At 38.7% G+C, this 19,152-nt stretch overlaps 1 protein-coding gene across 4 annotated transcripts in view; it reads left to right on the top strand.

The window, feature by feature from the left end:
* Positions 1–19,152, top strand: part of PCSK5 (proprotein convertase subtilisin/kexin type 5) — a 225,742-nt gene that overhangs the window by 134,730 nt on the left and 71,860 nt on the right. For all 4 annotated transcript variants that reach the window (XM_063422828.1, XM_063422830.1, XM_063422831.1 and 1 more), the window contains exons 11-12: positions 11,918–12,035; positions 13,033–13,221. In XM_063422828.1, coding sequence (XP_063278898.1) covers positions 11,918–12,035; positions 13,033–13,221 — 307 coding nt within the window. The remainder of the gene's footprint in view (positions 1–11,917; positions 12,036–13,032; positions 13,222–19,152) is intronic.

Genomic DNA, 19,152 nt, shown 5'->3' on the forward strand with positions numbered 1-19,152 from the left:
AAGGTAGTGAGGGAGCTGGTGCATGAGTTCACCACTCTCAGCCATTTACCAGGAGTCCTGGTTAACCAGAGAGGTCCCAGTTGAAGGGTCCAGAAGAAGGATCTAGGGCACTACAGACCTGTCAGTCTGACCTCGTTTCCAGGGAAGGTCGTGGACCAGATAATCTCGAGTGCCATCCTGTACAGAACAACCTTTGACACTGTTTCCCACAGCATTCTCCTGGAGAAACTGGCTGCTCATGGTTCAGATGGATGCACAATTTGCTGGATGAAAAGAATGACTGGATGGCCAAGCCCACGCAGTGATGGGGATTGAGTTAAATTCAAGTGGTAGCCAGTAACTACTGGTACTGGTACTGAGTACTGGGGCCAGTTCTGTTTAATATCTTTATCAATAACCAAGACAAGAGGATCAAGTGCACCCTCCTTCAGTTTGCAGATGGCACCAAGTTGGATGGCAATGTTGATCAGCTGGAGAGGGAAGGCTCTGCAGAAGGATCTGGACAGGCTGAATCAATGGGCCAATTTGTGAAATGCAACAAGATGGCATTACAGGTTCTGCACTTTGGTCACAACAACCTTGTACAGCACTTCAGGCTGGGAGAACAGTGGCTGGCAAGCTGCCTGACATAAAAAACCTGGGGTACTGATCAACATTAGCCAAGTCGGAGCATGAGCCAGTAGTTGCCCAAGTGAAGAAGGCCAGTGACATCCTGGTTTGGATCAGGAATAGTGTGGCCAGCAGGACTGGGACAGTCACTGTTTCCCTGTACTTGGCACTGGTGAGGCTGCATGTCTAGTCCTGTGTTACGTTTTGGAGCCTTCACAACAAGAACGACATTGAGGGTTAGAGCATGTCCAGAAAAGGGCAACAGAGCTTTTGAATCTGATGAGGAGCTGTTGAGGGAGCTGGACTTGTTTAGCCTGGAGAAAGGAAAGCTAAAGGGCTTTATCTTTTTCTGCCTGAAAGGAGGTTGTAGCAAGGTGAGAGTTGGTCTCTTATCACATATAACAAGCCAAGGACAAGAAGAATTGTCACGGGCGAGATTTAGATTGGATATTAGGCAATATTTCTTCTCTGAAATGGTTGTCAAGCATTGGAATAGACTGCCTTGGAATAGACTGCCCAGACAAGTGGTGGAATCACCTTCCTGGGAAGTTTTTAAAATATGTGTAGATCTGGCATTTGGGAACATGGTTTAGTAGTTGACTTGGCAGTGTAAGGTTGGACTTGATCATAAGGATTTTTTTCCAGCCCAAATTCTGTGATTCTAAGTAGGCAGCTGACAGAAACATATTCTTGGAGAAGGCAATCTGCTGGCAGCTGCAACAGCATACATATTCTTGGAAAAGCCAATCTAACTATATATACATGACTATCTTCAACAGATTGGTGGATGTAAAGTCTGATATGTCCTCACATAGGTAGAGAGTGAACTGGTTAAATTAATCTGAACTTTTTGCATTATAGCTTCTGATTGAAAGTTGTTTGAAGTCAGGGTAGCACTTAGTTTAGCAGCAGAAAAGGAGAGAACTAAACAAGCTACAATTACTAGCTAGTCTAACAGTGGCTGGAAGTGTCTCTCCCAGCACTGGCAGAATATGTATGATTGCAAAGGTCTGTGTCCTCAAGAATCTCATCCATGTTTAAATACCACATGAGTCACAGGTCAACATCATAATCTTTCTAAGTGCTTCTTACAGAAATCCTTGCTGCAGCTAGAGAAAATATCTATGGTGGGATTTAGAAATTAAGATAGCTGAGGAAAAGTGGAGTAAAGACATGCATGTTTTAGCAGCAAGTTTAAAATCACTATTTTTTCACTGGGTGGTCACTGTGACCTTTCTAGTGACTCTTCTTGTATGCAGCAGTTCAGTTTCTGGCTATAAATAAAGTTTTCTTTACCTTAATGTTAAAATTACATTAGGAACTTTTCAGTGCTTGGTATGTTAAACCCAAACAAATTGCCAGGTAACTGAGTTCTGCTAGCCTTGAGTAAGAACTGAAATACCTCTTTGGGATTTGGGGAAGGGAGCTGGAAAATATCTTGAATTATGCAGCCTGGTTATTGATTTTTTTTTCTCTCTGCCAAAACTGAGATTACAAACAATGTTGTTTCCAGTTGAAAGACATATAAGGTCAGGAATTTGTCTGTGTAGTTCCAGAAATGAGGATGGACAAAGTAGGAGATGGCATCTTTCAGAGAAGCCAGGCAGGCATCATTACTTTTCCCATCCTCAAGTTCTTCATTATCAAAGTTTCTCATTTACTTTTTGGATCTGCAACACTCTGTTGTCTGTTCCTTCTGAAAAGCAAGGAATGAATATGTAAAAATGTAAAAACAGAGTTCAAGCAGAAGGTTCCAGCCTGTGTCAGGATACATAAAGGAAGATGGATGGACATCCATCATGATTTTGTCTTACAGTTGGTTGCTTGCCTGGGTCATATATTGTAAGTTAAACTTACATGTGTTCTAAAATGTAAATTAAATGGCTCTAAAGTTGGAGTAACAGCAGGCAAAAGGCAAAATTAGGCTTTAATAATGTTCTACTATAATAGCACTCGTAAATGTCACTGAACCATGTCAGTATAGCAGACGAAGAATTTATATTGGTACCTCAGCTCAACAACTGAAATAACTTCCTGTTTGTCTTAGATATAAAGATATACACAATTACTGTGCTCTGCAGCTCCCTAGTATTCTAAACATTTCCAAGTGGACTGATAGCACTAACAGGATGCACACCATGAGAGTGATAACCTTTGACATTATTTTGTTTTGACAAGCCCAGTTGAGACATTTATGAAAACCCTGTAAAGGACTGGGGGGCAAGGAGAAAGTGGAGGTTTCAAAGTCTTCCCCTGCACTCATAACCATAACAGTCTGCCACTTACTATGAAATGTAAATTTCTATTTTCCAGTATTAAGAAAGAAGAACCAGGATCAATGAATTTTAAAAATTACTGATAAACTGATACAATTCTGTGAAGCAAAAGGCTTTAATTACAGACATTGAACACTAAATTTTAAAAGAAAAGTCCTTGGAAGTTACATGCATTTGCATGACCTCTCTGTATACTAATTCTCAATGCGGTACATTGGTGAGAATGTTTGAGACAAATATCTAGTCATGCTTGTATCCATCCATCCATAGCAAAGGTGGACATCTTTTGAATGGGGTAGGACTGCCTTTTTAAATAAACAACAACACTTGCCTTTGTGAACACCAAAGCTCTTCTTCACTGCTGTTGCATTGCTGTAATGCCTTTCAGTAGTTACATAACTGGCAGTAATTTTATTATCAGTGTGTCCACTTTAATGGAACTAGGATTCAGGCCAGTTAAGCAGCAGATCACACTATCCACAATGTAGTATTTTAAGCACTTAATGTGTCCTGACAGGATGTAGAATTTCATGTAGTACTAGGGAAAGGAAGATAGGGGCCTACATAGGACAACTCAGCTCAGTTAGATGCCTGAAGTTATTTATAACAGTATCCTTTTTTCCCTCCAGAAAAATCAGCTTTTGAGGACTTCAGGGGATGCAGAACACCACCCACCACACTGACATTGTTGGCCAGCTATCTCTGTAGACTGGGATTACTGTTCAACTTCCTTTTGCTTCAGGTTACTGATCAGCATCTACTACACAGCTCCACAGGGATACAGTGAAGTTGGCTTAGTTAATTAATAACTTCTCTAGTTACTCTGTCAGCATCATTATCATTGAGCAATTTACAATAATATTTTGTGATTTACTGCATGTTAGTATATCCTTTTTCTGCCAAAATCTACCATAGCTGTATGCTCAGTCAGGAATTAGTTTGAGTGTAAATATCTTGCTGGAGCTCCAATACAATCCAGGACACACAGAGCCTCTGTGTGGGACAGAACAAGAGGGATGCCATGTGTATCATACATCTGACAGCACAGAAATGCAATTTTTGTGTCCCCTGATAACAATCTGTCAGGATTTCCAGTTACAGTGCCTTTGACTCACCTGTCATTATCTGTTCTGAGATGAAGCTTAGCACAGACACACTCACCAAAAGGTGTTTCTATTGTTTGATAAAATGATATTGTATTTGTCCACTTTGGAGCTAGTAAGGAATCCTGAATGTATCTGCTAGGGTGAATTTGCTCCTAATAGAGGAGATAGGTACATTTTTTTACAAGGTGTTACACAATGCAGCCACAAAATACATTTTTTCTTTAAACATAGTTGCAAACCACCATGTTTTCCAGTGGATCCCTGGGCTAAAAAAAATTTTAAAAATAAACAATTCCGTTTAAAAGACTACACTAGTTAAACAATTATAGCTTCCATTACTGTAGATGCCCCTTAGCCAACTTTATTTCAACAAACTTTTTTTTCACCCTTCTAAATGCATATAATCTTCAGATTTTATTCACATAAGCTGTCTTACTTCAGTGAATTAATGTCTTCCGTAAAGGCTTTATGATTTACAAGCCAAATGCTGCTGCAGAAAAGTCTTAGAATCTTGCTGCAGAATTTTCATAGCAATCACCAGTCAGCAGTAGTCAGGTTTTTTGTTTCCATCACAACTTTGATGCTTCAGAGGCAGAGAAGTAGGCCAGTCTTCCTGGTCACTCTTCTGAGGTTTTCAGCAAAGCTCACTGGTGTTCTCCCTGACTCTGGCTAAGATATCCCTATATGCAGGGCACAGTCTATGTGCGAACACTATGTGTTCTGAAGACTTCATTACCTCAGTTAACTCATTCCTAAACAAGCTCTGAGAAGTAAATCGGGAACTGTGGGCGTGGGAGAACTTGTTATTGCTGTGCTTGGTAGTCATGGATGCTTACTGCTGACCATGGACAAGCTGAATCTGTAAACTAAAGACTTTGCCTGGAAGCTGCTAACTCTCATGAGAGGCAGGAACTATTTGGGTGGTACGTGCTCTCACTACTAGTAGAGCCTGACTCCAAGAGCCCAAAAGTGTACTTTGCTGTTAGTGCCTTTTGTCAACTACTGTCTATTTAATAACAACACAAGTTTTGAATTCCTGAAATAGATAATAAGTGAGGATGTGAAGGCAAATAGAATCTTGGATTTAATTTCTCAGTGTTTTAAGGTTATGTGTTCTACGGCTATTTTTTTAATGACTGGAGTGCCTCATAGCAGTGTCAGAGTTGCATACAAGCTACTCAAAAAGGTACACTGGTTACTAGAGCTTTTGTTTTTACTAGCTATCCTCCTAGTTTTTCTGGGCAGTCTGTATCTTATCAATTATTAGAAGCTTTTTGGCAGAAAGAAAAAGTGTAAAAACCAGAAGCCTCTTCTTTTTTTAAGAAATCTATTATAAGGTAAAGCCATGGCTAGTATATTACTGAAGAAATTATTTGTACTAATGCAAAAATCAGAAATAGACATCGACATAGCTGGAATTTCAATCAAAGCCATTTTTGAAGTATTCTGTTAGCACCTTTTTGACTATGAAAATGTTCAAAGGCCTGAAGCACCTCTTCTATGAAAAAACAAAGAGAGGGATGGGGTTGTTCAATCTGAAGAAAAGAAGGCTTCAGTGAGACCTTATTGTGGCCTTTCAATATATAATGAATTTTTAAAAGAAAGACAGAAAGAAATTTTTTTGTGAAGGTCTTTAGTGACAAGACATGGAGCAATAGTTTTAAATTAAACAAGGATAGATTTAGACTGGGCATAGTGAAGGACATTTTTATATGTGGTGCTTGGTAACAGCCAACATAGCTTTACAAGGGGGAAGTCATGCCTGACAAATTGAGTGACCTTCTGTGATCAGCCTACAGGATTGATGGATAAAGGCAGAGCAGAGCAACTATCATCTACCTGGAAATGTGCAAAATGTTTGACATTGTACCACTCAACATCCTTGCCTTCAAATTGAAGAGATGTCGATTTGATGGATGAACCATTTGGTGGGTGAAAAACTAGCTAAAAATGGCCACACACACAGAGTTGTGGTTAATGGCTCATTGTCCCCGTGGAAACCAGTGACAAGTGGTGTCCCTCCACGGTCAGTGCTGTGGCAGATACTGTTCAACATCTTTGTTGGTGACATGGACAGTGCCATCAAGTGCACCCTCATCAAATTTGCTGACAACATGAAGCAGTGTGGTAGGGTCAACACGCTGGAGAGAAGGAATGTCATCCAGAGGGGCCTTGAAAGGCTTGAGAGGTGGGTTTGTGTGAACCTCACGGAGTTCAACAAAGTAAAGTGCAAGGTCCTTACACCTGAATTGTGGCAATCTGAGACACACCCACAGGTTGGGCAGAGAAGTGATTGAGAGCAGCCCTGTGGAGAAGGATTTGGGAGTAATGGTTGATGAAAAACTCAACATGGGCCAGCAGTGTGCATGGGCAGCTCAGAAGGCCAACCCAATCCTTGGCTGCATTTAAAGAAGTGTGGCCAGCAGGTCGAAGGAGGTGATTCTGCCCATCTGCTCTGCTCTGATCTGCTCTGCTCTGCTGAGATCTTGCCTGGAGTGCTGTGTACAGTCTGCAGTATAAGAAGGACATAGAACTGTTGGAGCAAGTCCAGAGGAGGGCCAGTAAGTTGATGCAAGGGCTGGAGCATCTTCTCTGCAAAGACAGTCTGAGAAAGCTGAGGCTGTTCAGCCTGAAGAAGGGAAGGTTGCGTGGAAACCTCATAGCAACCTTGCAGCATCTGAAGGGGGCCTGCAGGGAAGCTGGAGAGGAATTCTTTGTCAGGATCTGTAGTGATAGGATAAGGCGTAATGGGGGCAAATTGAGAGGGGAAACATAGATTAGCTATTAGGAAAAAATTCTTTACTGTGAGGTTGGTGAGACACTGGAACAGGTTGCCCATAGAGGATGCCCAACCCTATCAGTGTTCAAAACCATGTTGGATAAGACCTTGAACAACCTGAGGGGTAGATGTCACTGCTTGTGGCGGGGGGGTTCAGACTAGCTGACCTTTAAGGTCCTTTCCAACCCTTTTATATTCTGTGATTCTGTGATTCAATGGTTTGGAGGGTGAGGCACTGGATCAGGTTGCCCAGAGACACTGTGGATGCCTTATCCCTGGAAGTGCCTCAAGGTCAGATTGGACAGGGCTTTCAGCAGCCTGGTGTAGTGGAAGATGTCCCTGCTCATAGCAGGGAGGTCAGACTAGATGAGCTTTAAATGTCCCTTCCAACCCAAATCATTCTGTGCTTCTATGATTCTATGATACAGAGGACCTACAGATTCTCATTGTGCATCTCTGTAGCTGCCACTTTTAAGACAAATCTGTTGGACAACTTTCTGTTTTTCACAACTTGGTCTAGTGTGGTGATAAGTGTAAGAACTCAATCTTCCCACATCCATATGAGTCTTTAAAAATTCCTGGATTTCAGGATATTGTTGGAGGAGGAAAAACTTAGTGTGCTGTTTCATTTGGTTTTAGGCAGAAAAATTGGGGGATTATTCTGTGTAAAATACAAAAATACAAATAATGTGCTTGATTTGAAAACCATGAGGAAATTGGTTTTAAAAGCAAGAATGAAAAAGCATGTTCTTGCACGCTTGTGTTACTGGCTTGTAAAGCAGTTTTGTGTTTCAGAAAATCAGACTAAAATGTCACAGATTACTGGTGATAAGTTGACATGAAATAGGAATATGGCTGAAAATAGAAGAATTATTATTCAAGATCACTGTTTTGTTAGAGAGGACATGGCAAAACAAAACAGTTTAAATGTCATCATAATATTTCTCCCCTTTTTGTCCCTTTAATTCTTGTGTAGACAGTTGTTTGTCCTTGTTGAAACATTTCAATATTCTAAGCAAATGACAGAAAGGCAATATGAAATTGTTAAAGCATTATAGAATAGAATATAGAATATAGAATTAGTTAATTCTATTTGCAATTAAAATGTCAAATACAAAAGATTGGTGTAGATTGGTTGAAAGTATTTATGGGCTGAGAGTAACACAAGAGGCTTGCAGATTCTATTCTATTCTATTCTATTCTATTCTATTCTATTCTATTCTATTCTATTCTATTCTATTCTATTCTATTCTATTCTATTCTATTCTGTTCTGTTCTGTTCTGTTCTGTTCTGTTCTGTTCTGTTCTGTTCTGTTCTGTTCTGTTCTGTTCTGTTCTGTTCCGTTCCGTTCCGTTACATTACGTTACGTTCCATTCTATTCCTGCTAAGCAGCATTTGAGAAAACCATAGTATTGATGGGCATTTTAGACTCTTATTCTGTCAATCTCATTTTTGATTAAGATCCTATAGTAGCATAAATGGAAAAGTCATTATAATTCACATATCAAACAGATTAATCCAGTTGAGAAAGCTGCATGTTCCTCATTTGTCACACTGAAATTATTACTGTTTCTCTCCTGATTTAGCATTTGATATGTGTGTATAAAATGTTTATATTTCAAAGGCTGCTTTCACAGAACTTAGAATACAATATATAAAAGGCCAAAAATATAGTAGTGAGAAAATTTTATGCAAGCCTTTTGTCACATGTGTAAAATAGCAAGGAAGGCTTAGCATCTAAGTTACTTATGCGACATCTTGATGACAGGCAATGAAACTGCAGCCTAACTGATCAAGTTTAGCTATACTGGAAATGTTGTATTTTTAGTGTCTGGGCCAAATTTTTCTGAAGTCTGCATGATTCTGTGTTATGATTTATCAACACCAGCTATTCATATTTCTCATAGTCAAGTCAAATAGGATATAGATCCTAACTTTAGATTTGAGGGTAGCTTTGTATGTAAATGAGAAAGTTACTGAATTTTCAACAGCAATTTCAGACAAAAACAAGGAGATTATGAAAAAGCCGGGGAAGTCTCTTCAGCAGCTCAGAAGGCCTTGTTTTCATAGGGCACTAATGAAAGAATTGCACCAGGGATAAATAAATGGACTTTAGTCCTCTGAAATGATGTTTCATCTTTAAGATGAAACATCTTTAAGAACAATTAAAGAGATCAGCTAAAACTCAGTATTTAGTTCAAGTTTTTCTCTGAAACATGCCCTGCATCTGTAAGGCTCTGTGTATGCCTGTGATTTTGCAGAAATAAACATTATCAATTAGTACTGCTGCCTGACTAAAGAGGGAATTCAAGACAGCTCTACCAATGGACTCCTTGGTCACATAAGGAGATCACATTTTTCAACCCTTCAGCTGAATAGAAGCATCAGTCTACTTCTCAGCCACCAGCTTACATTGCATTAGTCTCCTATTCCTATTTTGTTTGTAAAAGACAAATACCTTTTTAAAAAACAGCCCAAGTATCCCTTCTGGCATGTGTAATGACTATTAGCAACAACTGAGCCCAGCAGCACTTCACAGCAGTGATAATGTAGAGCACATAAGTGGGCAGGCACAAGGTCTGGAGATGTTTTGCACTTGCAGTTAGCTCATCACACTCCGCAGTCATCCTGCTTTTGATTAATCTGGGTTAGCAAAATCAAATCAGTATCTTTTGCGTACAAATCAGTGACAGTTTCAGGTGTTTCCTAGAAGACATTTATAGTTCCATGTAGACCACCAGGTTATTTTTAACCTTTGGGACAGGCACCTTGGCATATAGTTCACAGGAATACTAGGGTGCACACAGATGAAGAAGCACAATTTGAAGGTAGTAGAGAGAAAAATCTGTTTTCTTCTCTAAGACACAACTACTTTTTTTAACTCTGTGATTCTTTCCTAAATTGCTATAATTTGGTCTTTGAAAATTATGGGCCTCCACTGGTACCTTCAGCTGCTAACCAACCCACTGAATCAAGGGCTTTGAATTTGAAATGTTTTGGACAGCCAAATGTCAGCCCACATGGGAGGATTTAAGAGTAACCCTTTCTGTCGGGAATTTTTTTATTTCAATGGGAAGACCTGTCAAGGAAAAAAAAAGTATTTCTGTTTCAACTGAGAAAAAAAAATCAGGTCCAGAACTTACCACTGCACTGCTGCTCTCATGCAAGAGATTTTAAACATTGAGTCATGGACAATTAACACAACCACATATCCTTGAGTGGTAATTTTTTTCTCCTGGATAAAAATTCCTCCTAAATGCTGTCTTCCAAGTAAGTGTTAGGGTAGAAAGGAGAGAAAGTTCACTCTATAGATTTTATTTGCATTTTTAATATGCATACTAGGAAAAAACTCTATGGGTAAATAGCTTAAAAATCACATAAGTTTCCATCTGAAGGTCACTGACTGGTGTTGGCAATGTTTCATGCTTTTCTGCCTTTGTTTCTGATTAAGAAAAGGTGATGTGAGGAGAATTTTGGCTCTTTGAGCTCAGAAGATGGGTTGAACACACAGCATTTTAAAACTGGACATCTTGAGCTCTAATTCAATGTAAGTTTCTGTCAGGAATTAAAAATGCAATTTCCATGGGTTAGCTGAAGAAAATTTCTGTTCATGAAAAATTTAATCTCTTGCTTTTTGAATGTACTATACAGAGTAACTGTGTGCAATTATGGACCATGTGAGTTAAAACTCTTGTTCCTCCCACTGATCTTCCAAGCAGACAGAAGGATTATTAAGTAAAATTTTAGTGTAACAACAGACTTATGTCTTCACAGATAAATATGCACTCGTTATCAGATGCAAGATGTCTTCTTTTGTCTGTCCCACCCACATTTAGAAATAGGACATCTCTTTCCCTATCCATTTGTTTTTTGAAAGAGAATTCAGAAGGCTGAAGGAAGGCTGAATTTATTTATTTTCATGTATTTTAGTTTTGTTTCATTTTGGAACACAGTACTTGCTCATAGGCAGAAGAGCTTCATGTAATTGTTTCCAAAGGAACATTTCTGTGCTATGTGCACTTTGGTTTGGGGCTCATGGGGAAGGAGATGGGAAGAAAACCAGTCCATTACACAATCACTACACCTTGCCATATCTTTCATTGATAATCCTTTTCAACCGGCAGTTTCAGACAGTCTTAGATATTTGGAAGATGTGATCCTTAAGTTTTGGACTGTATTTGTTTGAGAAGGCTGGGGGTTTTTCAGATAGAGTCCTTTGAATTTTGGTTTGACAATGAATAGAGGTTGCTTTCACAAACCCTTTACAATGTGCAGTTGGAAGGACATACCATGCTTTGTTGCATTGCTGGTTAAAAAAGCACAATTTTCTATGGGTTTCTGTGGTAGCAAGAAAAACTGATTTACTAGTATTTGCAATCTAAACTCCTCCTGTGGAAGCTTTTTTCTTTCCTCTTCTGCTGTCAGAACTTTATCAAGAGCACCAATTTGTCACAATTGAACATCAAGGCTAGCAACTCTACCAATTCATCAAAAACCTTTTGCAAGTCTCTGTTTTGCTTGGAACAGCAACCAAAAACACACAGCTGATTCAGTAAGTTCTTTTCACCCTCATCATGTAGACAGCTTTAGGGAGATGGTGGATCTACCTGATTGGTTGGCCAATGACAATACTGTATACAGGAAAAGGAGAACATCCACATGCCTTTTACACTCAGGGAAGTTCAGAGAATACAACACTTACAAAATGGTCTGTTCCTTCTCAAATTTATTGTCTCAGTTAGTTTTCTTGAATACACATGCTTGTGTTTGATATTTTAGTAATGGAATAACCTTCCTCTCATTTATTATGCTTAACCCCCTGTCACACAAGAGGGATGAGCTAAGTTAAGGCACATGGACAAAGGCCAGTGAGAGGCAATTTTAGTCACTGGGATTCTGTAGTTCTCATGGTAGGGCAGTGCAAGTAGTGCCTCATGCCACTTCTGTAATAAAGCAGTGAACAGAGTTGTTGAACAAATTAGATACAGTCATTATTATTCCTGGCAATGAGATTTTGGAGCTTTGAGTGAAAGCAAAAAAGAAGAGGAAAAAAGTAACTCCTGTTAGGATATGACACTGGAATTAGTCTATGATGAAAACCAAGGGTTCATTGTATAACTGAATCCATTCTGTTTGTACCTTGCAGTGAGCCACCTTTATGGATTTGGACTGATGGATGCTGAAGCAATGGTGACAGAAGCAGAAAAATGGACAACGGTGCCTCCACAGCATGTGTGTGTGGAGAACACAGATCGGCAAATCAAGTAATACCCGCTACCAAAATTCTTGCTGGCATAAACTTATGGAAAGAAATTTGGTATAATTTACCCTTCCCTTGCACTGTGTATAGTGTATCATTTTTAAAGCACATCTACAGATGCAGTGAATGGGAAAAGCCCCTAGGTTAAAGAACATTGCAGAAAGTGAAGGTGTAAAACAGGCCAGACTGGGTAATGATGGATTTTTATATAGATGATGCATCAAAGAAGAAGAAAGTTTGGTTGAATACATTTAAGTCACCCTTGCAAGAAGAGTACAGACTTACCAGTCCAGGATGTAACAAGCAAATAAGCTTTTGATACTGTATGATATTATCTCTCTCCAATAGTCTTAGGAAAGTCTCTAGTTAAGAGACCAAGACTAAGCTGCTTTTCACTTGCTAGGATAGGGTCTCTATAGAACCAGGCTTAAGAGCAAAATTCTGTTATGTGCACTCCATGAATAGAGCATCAAGCTTGAGGCACACTTCCAAAGCATTAAGAATATGGCTTGGTAATTATATTTGACAGGCATGATTCGTAAGTGGTAGTCTGCAGGGATGTCATGCCAATTTAAACCAGCTGAGTCAGATGCCTTTTGGTACAGTTCACATATAATACTTGCTGTTATGTAAGCAAGTTCTAGCTATGCCAGGCATTTCCTGGTGTTTAGCAACCAGCTGTGATCCCATGACAATCTCAGCAGTTCTCAGCTGGCCACTAATCCACAGTAATGCTCTGTCCCAAAGGTTTATTCCTGGTTTACCTTGTGTATGTGCTTAACAGAAACCCAGGCAGTTGCCATTAGCCATTATCTGCAGTAAAATCATTACCCTGTAGTGGTATTTTCAGTCAGGAAGTACGAGTCAAAACTAATGATTATAGGATACTGACTTCTCAGTTGTCCAAAAGTGTCATTCTCTACTAAGCAAAAAAGATGAGGTTGTATATTTTACACAAAAAGTGAGAAATGCTAATATTGTTTGCTATGCTTCTGTCACAGAACAATTCGACCTGACAGCATAGTCCGTTCAATTTACAAAGCCACTGGCTGTTCAGATAATCCTAACCACCATGTGATCTACTTGGAGCATGTTGTTGTGCGTATCACTATTACTCACCCTCGACGTGGAGACTTGGCAATTTACCTAACCTCTCCTTCTGGAACTAGGTCACAGCTCTTGGCCAACAGGTATAGTATGACAACCCAATTTCACCGTACAGTCAGCATGTAGAGCCTGCATTGAGATGTCAGTGTCAGCAAAGTGAAATCAAGTCATTAGAGCAGGGTTGCTGGAAGACACAGGCTAATTATTTTTTCTTAGAGAGATGGGCAGAGTGAAGTATAAATGAACTCAGAGATGACAATCTCAGTAGAAGAGTGCTGTTAAAACTGTTGAACTCCAAGAAAAAGATTAGTCAATTTCATTAGCTCTTGTGGCTCACCATTTAGTAGATGCTGTAAAATGTGGAAAAACCAGACTCGGTGCTCCTAAGGAAGCTGAATCAAAGTGTTTCTACATATCAGCACTTATTTTTCATTTTTCTCTTTTCTTATCCTTTTTTTTTAATAGCAATGAAAATCAGATAGAATAGTGTATATTTACTACTATTTTTTTAAAACCCTGATGTTACCTGTTACCAAGTCCTTTTTTCCAAGGTAAACGTACCCAATCCATGAAAGGCTTGTAGTAGGACAACACTGAGAGGTAGCGCTAGCACTTGAAATTAAAGGGTTCATTTGTAAATTGCAAACTAAAGTTTTTGAAAGTTAAAATTGCTTTCAAAAATTTTTAAAAGTAAGACATCAGTGCAGTGATGGATACTTGGTTTCAAATGTCCAACCATTTTAACAACAGCTATTAAGAAAGATTAATCTTTCTCCTCATCCTGTCACCTCTATCTTATGTTTTTGGAGAAACTGTCCCAGTGCATCAAATTGTCTTTTTTTTCCTTCTGACTGAACTTAGACAAGTATCTCTTTGTCCAGTGTATCATTTCCAACATAAGTGCAATTTACATCCCTGGTAAGTGGAGGAAATCATTAGCAAACTGAAAGACTTCTCAGTGATGTTTCTATTTCTCTGATCTACTAGCAGAAATTTTCTTCATAGAAAACATTGACAGTCTTTCCCATGTAAATCTCGCTAAATGCATGGTCAAGAACACCACCTTCTACCAGAGATGGTTAAGGCACTAAGAAACATCAGAAAACTTTCCAAACTTTACCCCAGTTCCAAATGTGCAAATAAGTTACATTTACAGTAAGAAATGCTGTGTATACTTCTCCAACTAGCTAGAAATCTTTGTCCTGATGGGACCATAGTATGATAGATAATTCTTCTTCCTTGATGACTTTATTTAGATGGCTGCCATTCTGCTAGACATAGAGCATGGTTCCCACAGAAAAGTTGATGTTTACTGATGTTGTGTACTAGATACTGCAAAAACTGCCATCAAGCCTGTGCTGTGAGAACTCTTCTGCTGTCATGCTTAAGTCTTCACAGAAGTTAATATCCCTAGTCCTACTCTTAAAGATTTTTGGTGAATTGAGAGTGGCCTGCTTTCCAGGCTGCTTTTCATCCATGCTTCCTAAGCCAGAAATGTTGATTATCCAGCTGCAGGGATTTGCATGTCCTCCTGTATTTCGGTATCTCCTTCTCAGATAGAAGGACTTATATTTCCCCTTGAAACAATGAGCTTGTTTTGGAGACAAGTGGAGTTCAAATGTACTTGGTTCTGATTGAAGTGTGAATGCACATTTTCATTAGAGATTATGTTAAATTAAAAGAAAAGGTAAACTGAAAATTTTATTCAAGCTGTAGACAGTAAATCACCAAATGGAGAGGAGGTTGTCCTGGAAGTCTGGGGTCCTCTAGAATATCTCCTGTGTTCCATTGTGAGTGCTGTCATAGTTTGCTGATAAAGCACATAGGCATACATATGTGTGTGTGTGTCTTCCTGCTGCACTATTGCACTGAACAAAGAATTTGTCCTCTGCTAACCAGTGTGAGACAGGTTTCTCTTATTAGTTATGAAGCAGGCTTTTGTTTTTCTGTTTGAAGAAATCCTTCTTTAGTTTTCTCTACCATTTTCATGCAGTAGTTCTTCTTCAGTTCAGAATGAAAAAACCTGAAAGTCATCCAACTAGGTATCCAAACAAAACAATCTTGTGTAAACCCAGTGGTCTTAACACAGCTAACTTTTGGCCCTAAGCTTTCATGTGTTGCAGCTGACTCACAGCAAGTGGGAAATACATTCCAGTATTCACAGTTCACCTCTGGTGATGATTGGTGTGTGGAATAGGTACAAAATATAATTCAATCAGTGTCTTTGTAACCCCTGCATCTTAAAAGTAATTATTTTCTGTATGTGCAGTAGAGAAAGAGAATGCAAATATATGTAATAAAATAAGATGTTCAGCTCTTTCTTATCTGATAGTATCAGAACACTAAACAGAAAACAAAGAAACATGAAAAGCCATTTCACATTTTGTCACTTCCCAGAAAACAAATTATTCATGACAGAGCTTGTAAGTCTCACCAGAAATTCCCTTCCCATGCAAACTTCAGAAATATACTGACTTGCTATCACATTGGACTGATGGGCTACTAAACAACACTGTGCTACTAATATTAGGGATAAATGTATATTGCAAATTCTAGCTGTGAAATACCTAGAGCCTTCATTAGCCCTTTCTTAGGGTAAAGTGAGGGATATGAACACAACACTTTCTGAAATGGTGTTTCAAGGCTTACTTTATTTGGCCATTCTGTAAGTCATACAGCTTAGAAGTAGGAATTTCTCGAACTTAAGAATATGTTCTGTTAATGTATATGTTTTAGCATGGTGTTATAATATAAAACTTGAAATAGTATGGTTATTATTCTCTAGAATGAAAAATCAGTTACGAGGTGTTTGATTTCTAAAGTATTAATAATACTGAATATCAGTGAGGAAATGCATTCAGCTGTAAGCATGCATGCAGAGAAATTGGCAGCAAGTAGTCTGTTTTTTCTGCTATAGGCAAAGGCCCCAGAGGCTGTTGTACATTGCTACTACCTGACTGAGATGTTTTCCTCAGACATACAAGACTTTTTAATGCACATGTACAGGATTAATAGCAGCAATACCAGCTGTTTTTACTGAACCCAGGGAAAACCACATTGCTTTACAGTTATTCATCTGGGTTTAATTTGAAGCAGTTTGCTGGTAAAATGTTTTTAAGTGCAAAAGGTATATTTTACATGTGCACTTCTCCACCAATTCTGGAAGAAAAGTCATTGTGTGTAATTTCTGGTGCATTGACAAGCAGGTCCCTCAAGGCACTATTTGGCCTTTTTTCTGCATATTTTATCCTTAGTGTTGGCATCCTCTAAAATGACTTCAGTAAGAAAACTTGTTAGTCAGAGACTATGTGGATTCCTTTGCAGGCATTTGGTGCATAACACTGTCACCAGTTTAAGCCTTATGCGCATTCTTCAAAATCTGCATTACAGAAAACATCTGCTTTGTTGTTTGGAAAGTACTAAACATGATTACATTGGATGCACTGCAGCAGAGGAAAATACAGTCTGGAAGAATATTGGCTGGTGTGATTATGAGGCTAGAGTTAAGTCAAAAGGGGAACAGTATCCCCTTTCTGAAAACAATTGGCCAGTGCATTTGGCAGCATGGGTTTCTGAGTGGTTTTTGAGACATACCAAGGTCAGTTCTAACAAACATTCAGTACAGGCAGACTATGGAGGAGAAGCTAGATACAAAGAGAGTAGGAGAAGCAGACCTAGGTCTCATTTGTCTCCCACTGAAGTAAGTGCTTGTTTAATTCTTGCCCTTTAAATTTAAAGCAGCTGTTTCCATTTGAACTGCGTAACTGAAATGTTTCAGGCATATGGTGGCAACTTTCCAGGCCACTAGCTTCATAAGCTTATATGGCCCTGGTATCAGTAATACTTCTCTTCAGTAACAAAAGAATGTATTTTCATGACTATCTTATTCTTATTGTGAAACCTTAGACAATCAGTAAATTTTAATAATGTCCTCCTCTGCAGAACTCTTAGACCAAACCCAAGTTGTTCTTATCTAATCTTACTCAATTGTTTGCTTCATAAAATGCCTTGGTGATCTGAAGTAGAGGAAAACTTTCTGTATAGACATGCATCTTTTTTGCAGCTTACATGTTATACTCTAATACTAAACAAAACTGACATTTTATGTATCCTGATATGATGAAACATAAGGGCCAACCTTCATGATGTGTTTTACTGAAAAGTGGTCTCGGGGGTGGTAGTAGTCTAAGTCCACAATGAGCTAACATTAATCATATGCTTGTACTGTGTCTACGGCATGACGCAGTTCTTGGAAAACTTTCTTCCAACTCATACTTGCTATGTTTTGTTTCATTCATGTCAGCTATGTCTTTTTTTCTTTTTTTTCCCTTTTTTTTTTTTTGGGGGGGGTTGATGAATAGATATCCCACTACCGAGCAGCTGGCTGACCAGTGGAGTGTGTGGGGCTCCTCAGCCTGACATGTCTCAAGTAATGATGGATCATTTAATGTAGATATGTGTAGTTCCTAGGGACAAGCTCTCCACTTGTAAAGATGGTGATTGCTATACTAGCCACTATTTCAGGCTAGTAGGCATTGTACACTATTGTTGATGTTACTCCAAATAACTTTATCATGATAGTTCAGAGATATCCATTGTTTCATAAAACTATGCGTGACAAGCAGATGTAACATGGGAAAAAAAAGGTGTGTATACAAATACTTTAAATATGTTTTATTTAGCTCCACATGCAGAAATTTTGAGTGATCTTCCACATGTAGGTAAGAAAGCTTCTGCAATGCTTAGTGTGTTCTCTGACCATTTCTTTTTTTCCAAATTCTTCAGTGCAGATGAGCAGTAGGGTCTGGCTGAAGCTTTGATTAAGTCAGTTTGAGCTGTCGACAGTTTCTCAGGGGCAACATCTCACAGGAGCTGATGATTCAACCCTGTGGAGAAGAGTTGCTCTAAGGAGAATAGTTGACCAAAGCATTTTCAGGTACACAGCTTGGGAAGGCGCTACATAGTCTCTTCAAACTATAAGCACACTTGAAGTCTTGCGGCCGTGCAGACTTCTGGGCAAAGACCACTTGCCTGTGAGGCTGCCAATTTGTGTGCTGGAGCACATCATAACAAAGACTGCGCAGTAGGAGAAGAAAATTCCTGTCTCTTGTCAGCTACTCCACTTCAGTCACAGGCACTAGCTAGTGCAGTGTTTCCAGGCTCTTAATGCATTAAGTTCAGTATGCAACCATTGCTGTCAGTCAGGTGCAGCTGCACCTTCTCAGCTGGAACAAACAATCTTGATAATTGAAAAAAAAGTTCATGTATTTACTTCTTATTGTTCATGACAGGTGATGCTGGTGTTGCTGAATAAATCCTCTACCTTCACTGCCTTTTCTCACACTAAATTAAAAATTTAAACAAATTCTTCCAAGCATTTAGGAATTTAAAGATTCTTTGCTGAAAAGCTGACACACTTGTTTGTTGGGTTTTTTAATGCTATTAGAAAGTGGCTAATTGCCTTCCTCTGGGTCTAAAGTTTGATTACAGATTAATATTTCTATTTTAAATTATGTTTTTGAAGAGAAAGATTATGGAATTTTTAGGCTGAAATTGCAGCAGTGGAAGAGACCAAGACTCTTGAATTTGTTTTAAGAAAAACAAGTGTTTTATTCTACGCTGTGTAACATATATTCTTATCTAGACATACATATGAAATGTGATGAGTATGGTCTTCTCAGAAAGAGAAGATCAATTTTTTTTTAATGTAATGCTATTTGTGGTAAGCAGCAACTTATAATTATATAGTCCATCATGCAGTCACATCCACTCCATGTTGAGTGTTCAGTTTCTAAGAAACAACCCATGAGTAACTGAGTAACACAACTGCCACTCTGTTGTGGTTATGTTAGCAAATAAGTTTTGAAAATTCAAATGTTGTTAATCAGTTTGGTCTTTCAAAGCATGTTATATTTCATGAGTATAGGTGTATGATCATGGTCATAAAAGTTTATCAGATTATTCTAGAATTCTTGTTTAAGTATTTTGGTCTATAATAAACTGTACTAGTCAAC

This window comes from Prinia subflava, chromosome Z (assembly GCF_021018805.1).
Source record: "Prinia subflava isolate CZ2003 ecotype Zambia chromosome Z, Cam_Psub_1.2, whole genome shotgun sequence".
Taxonomy (NCBI): Eukaryota; Metazoa; Chordata; class Aves; order Passeriformes; family Cisticolidae; genus Prinia; species Prinia subflava.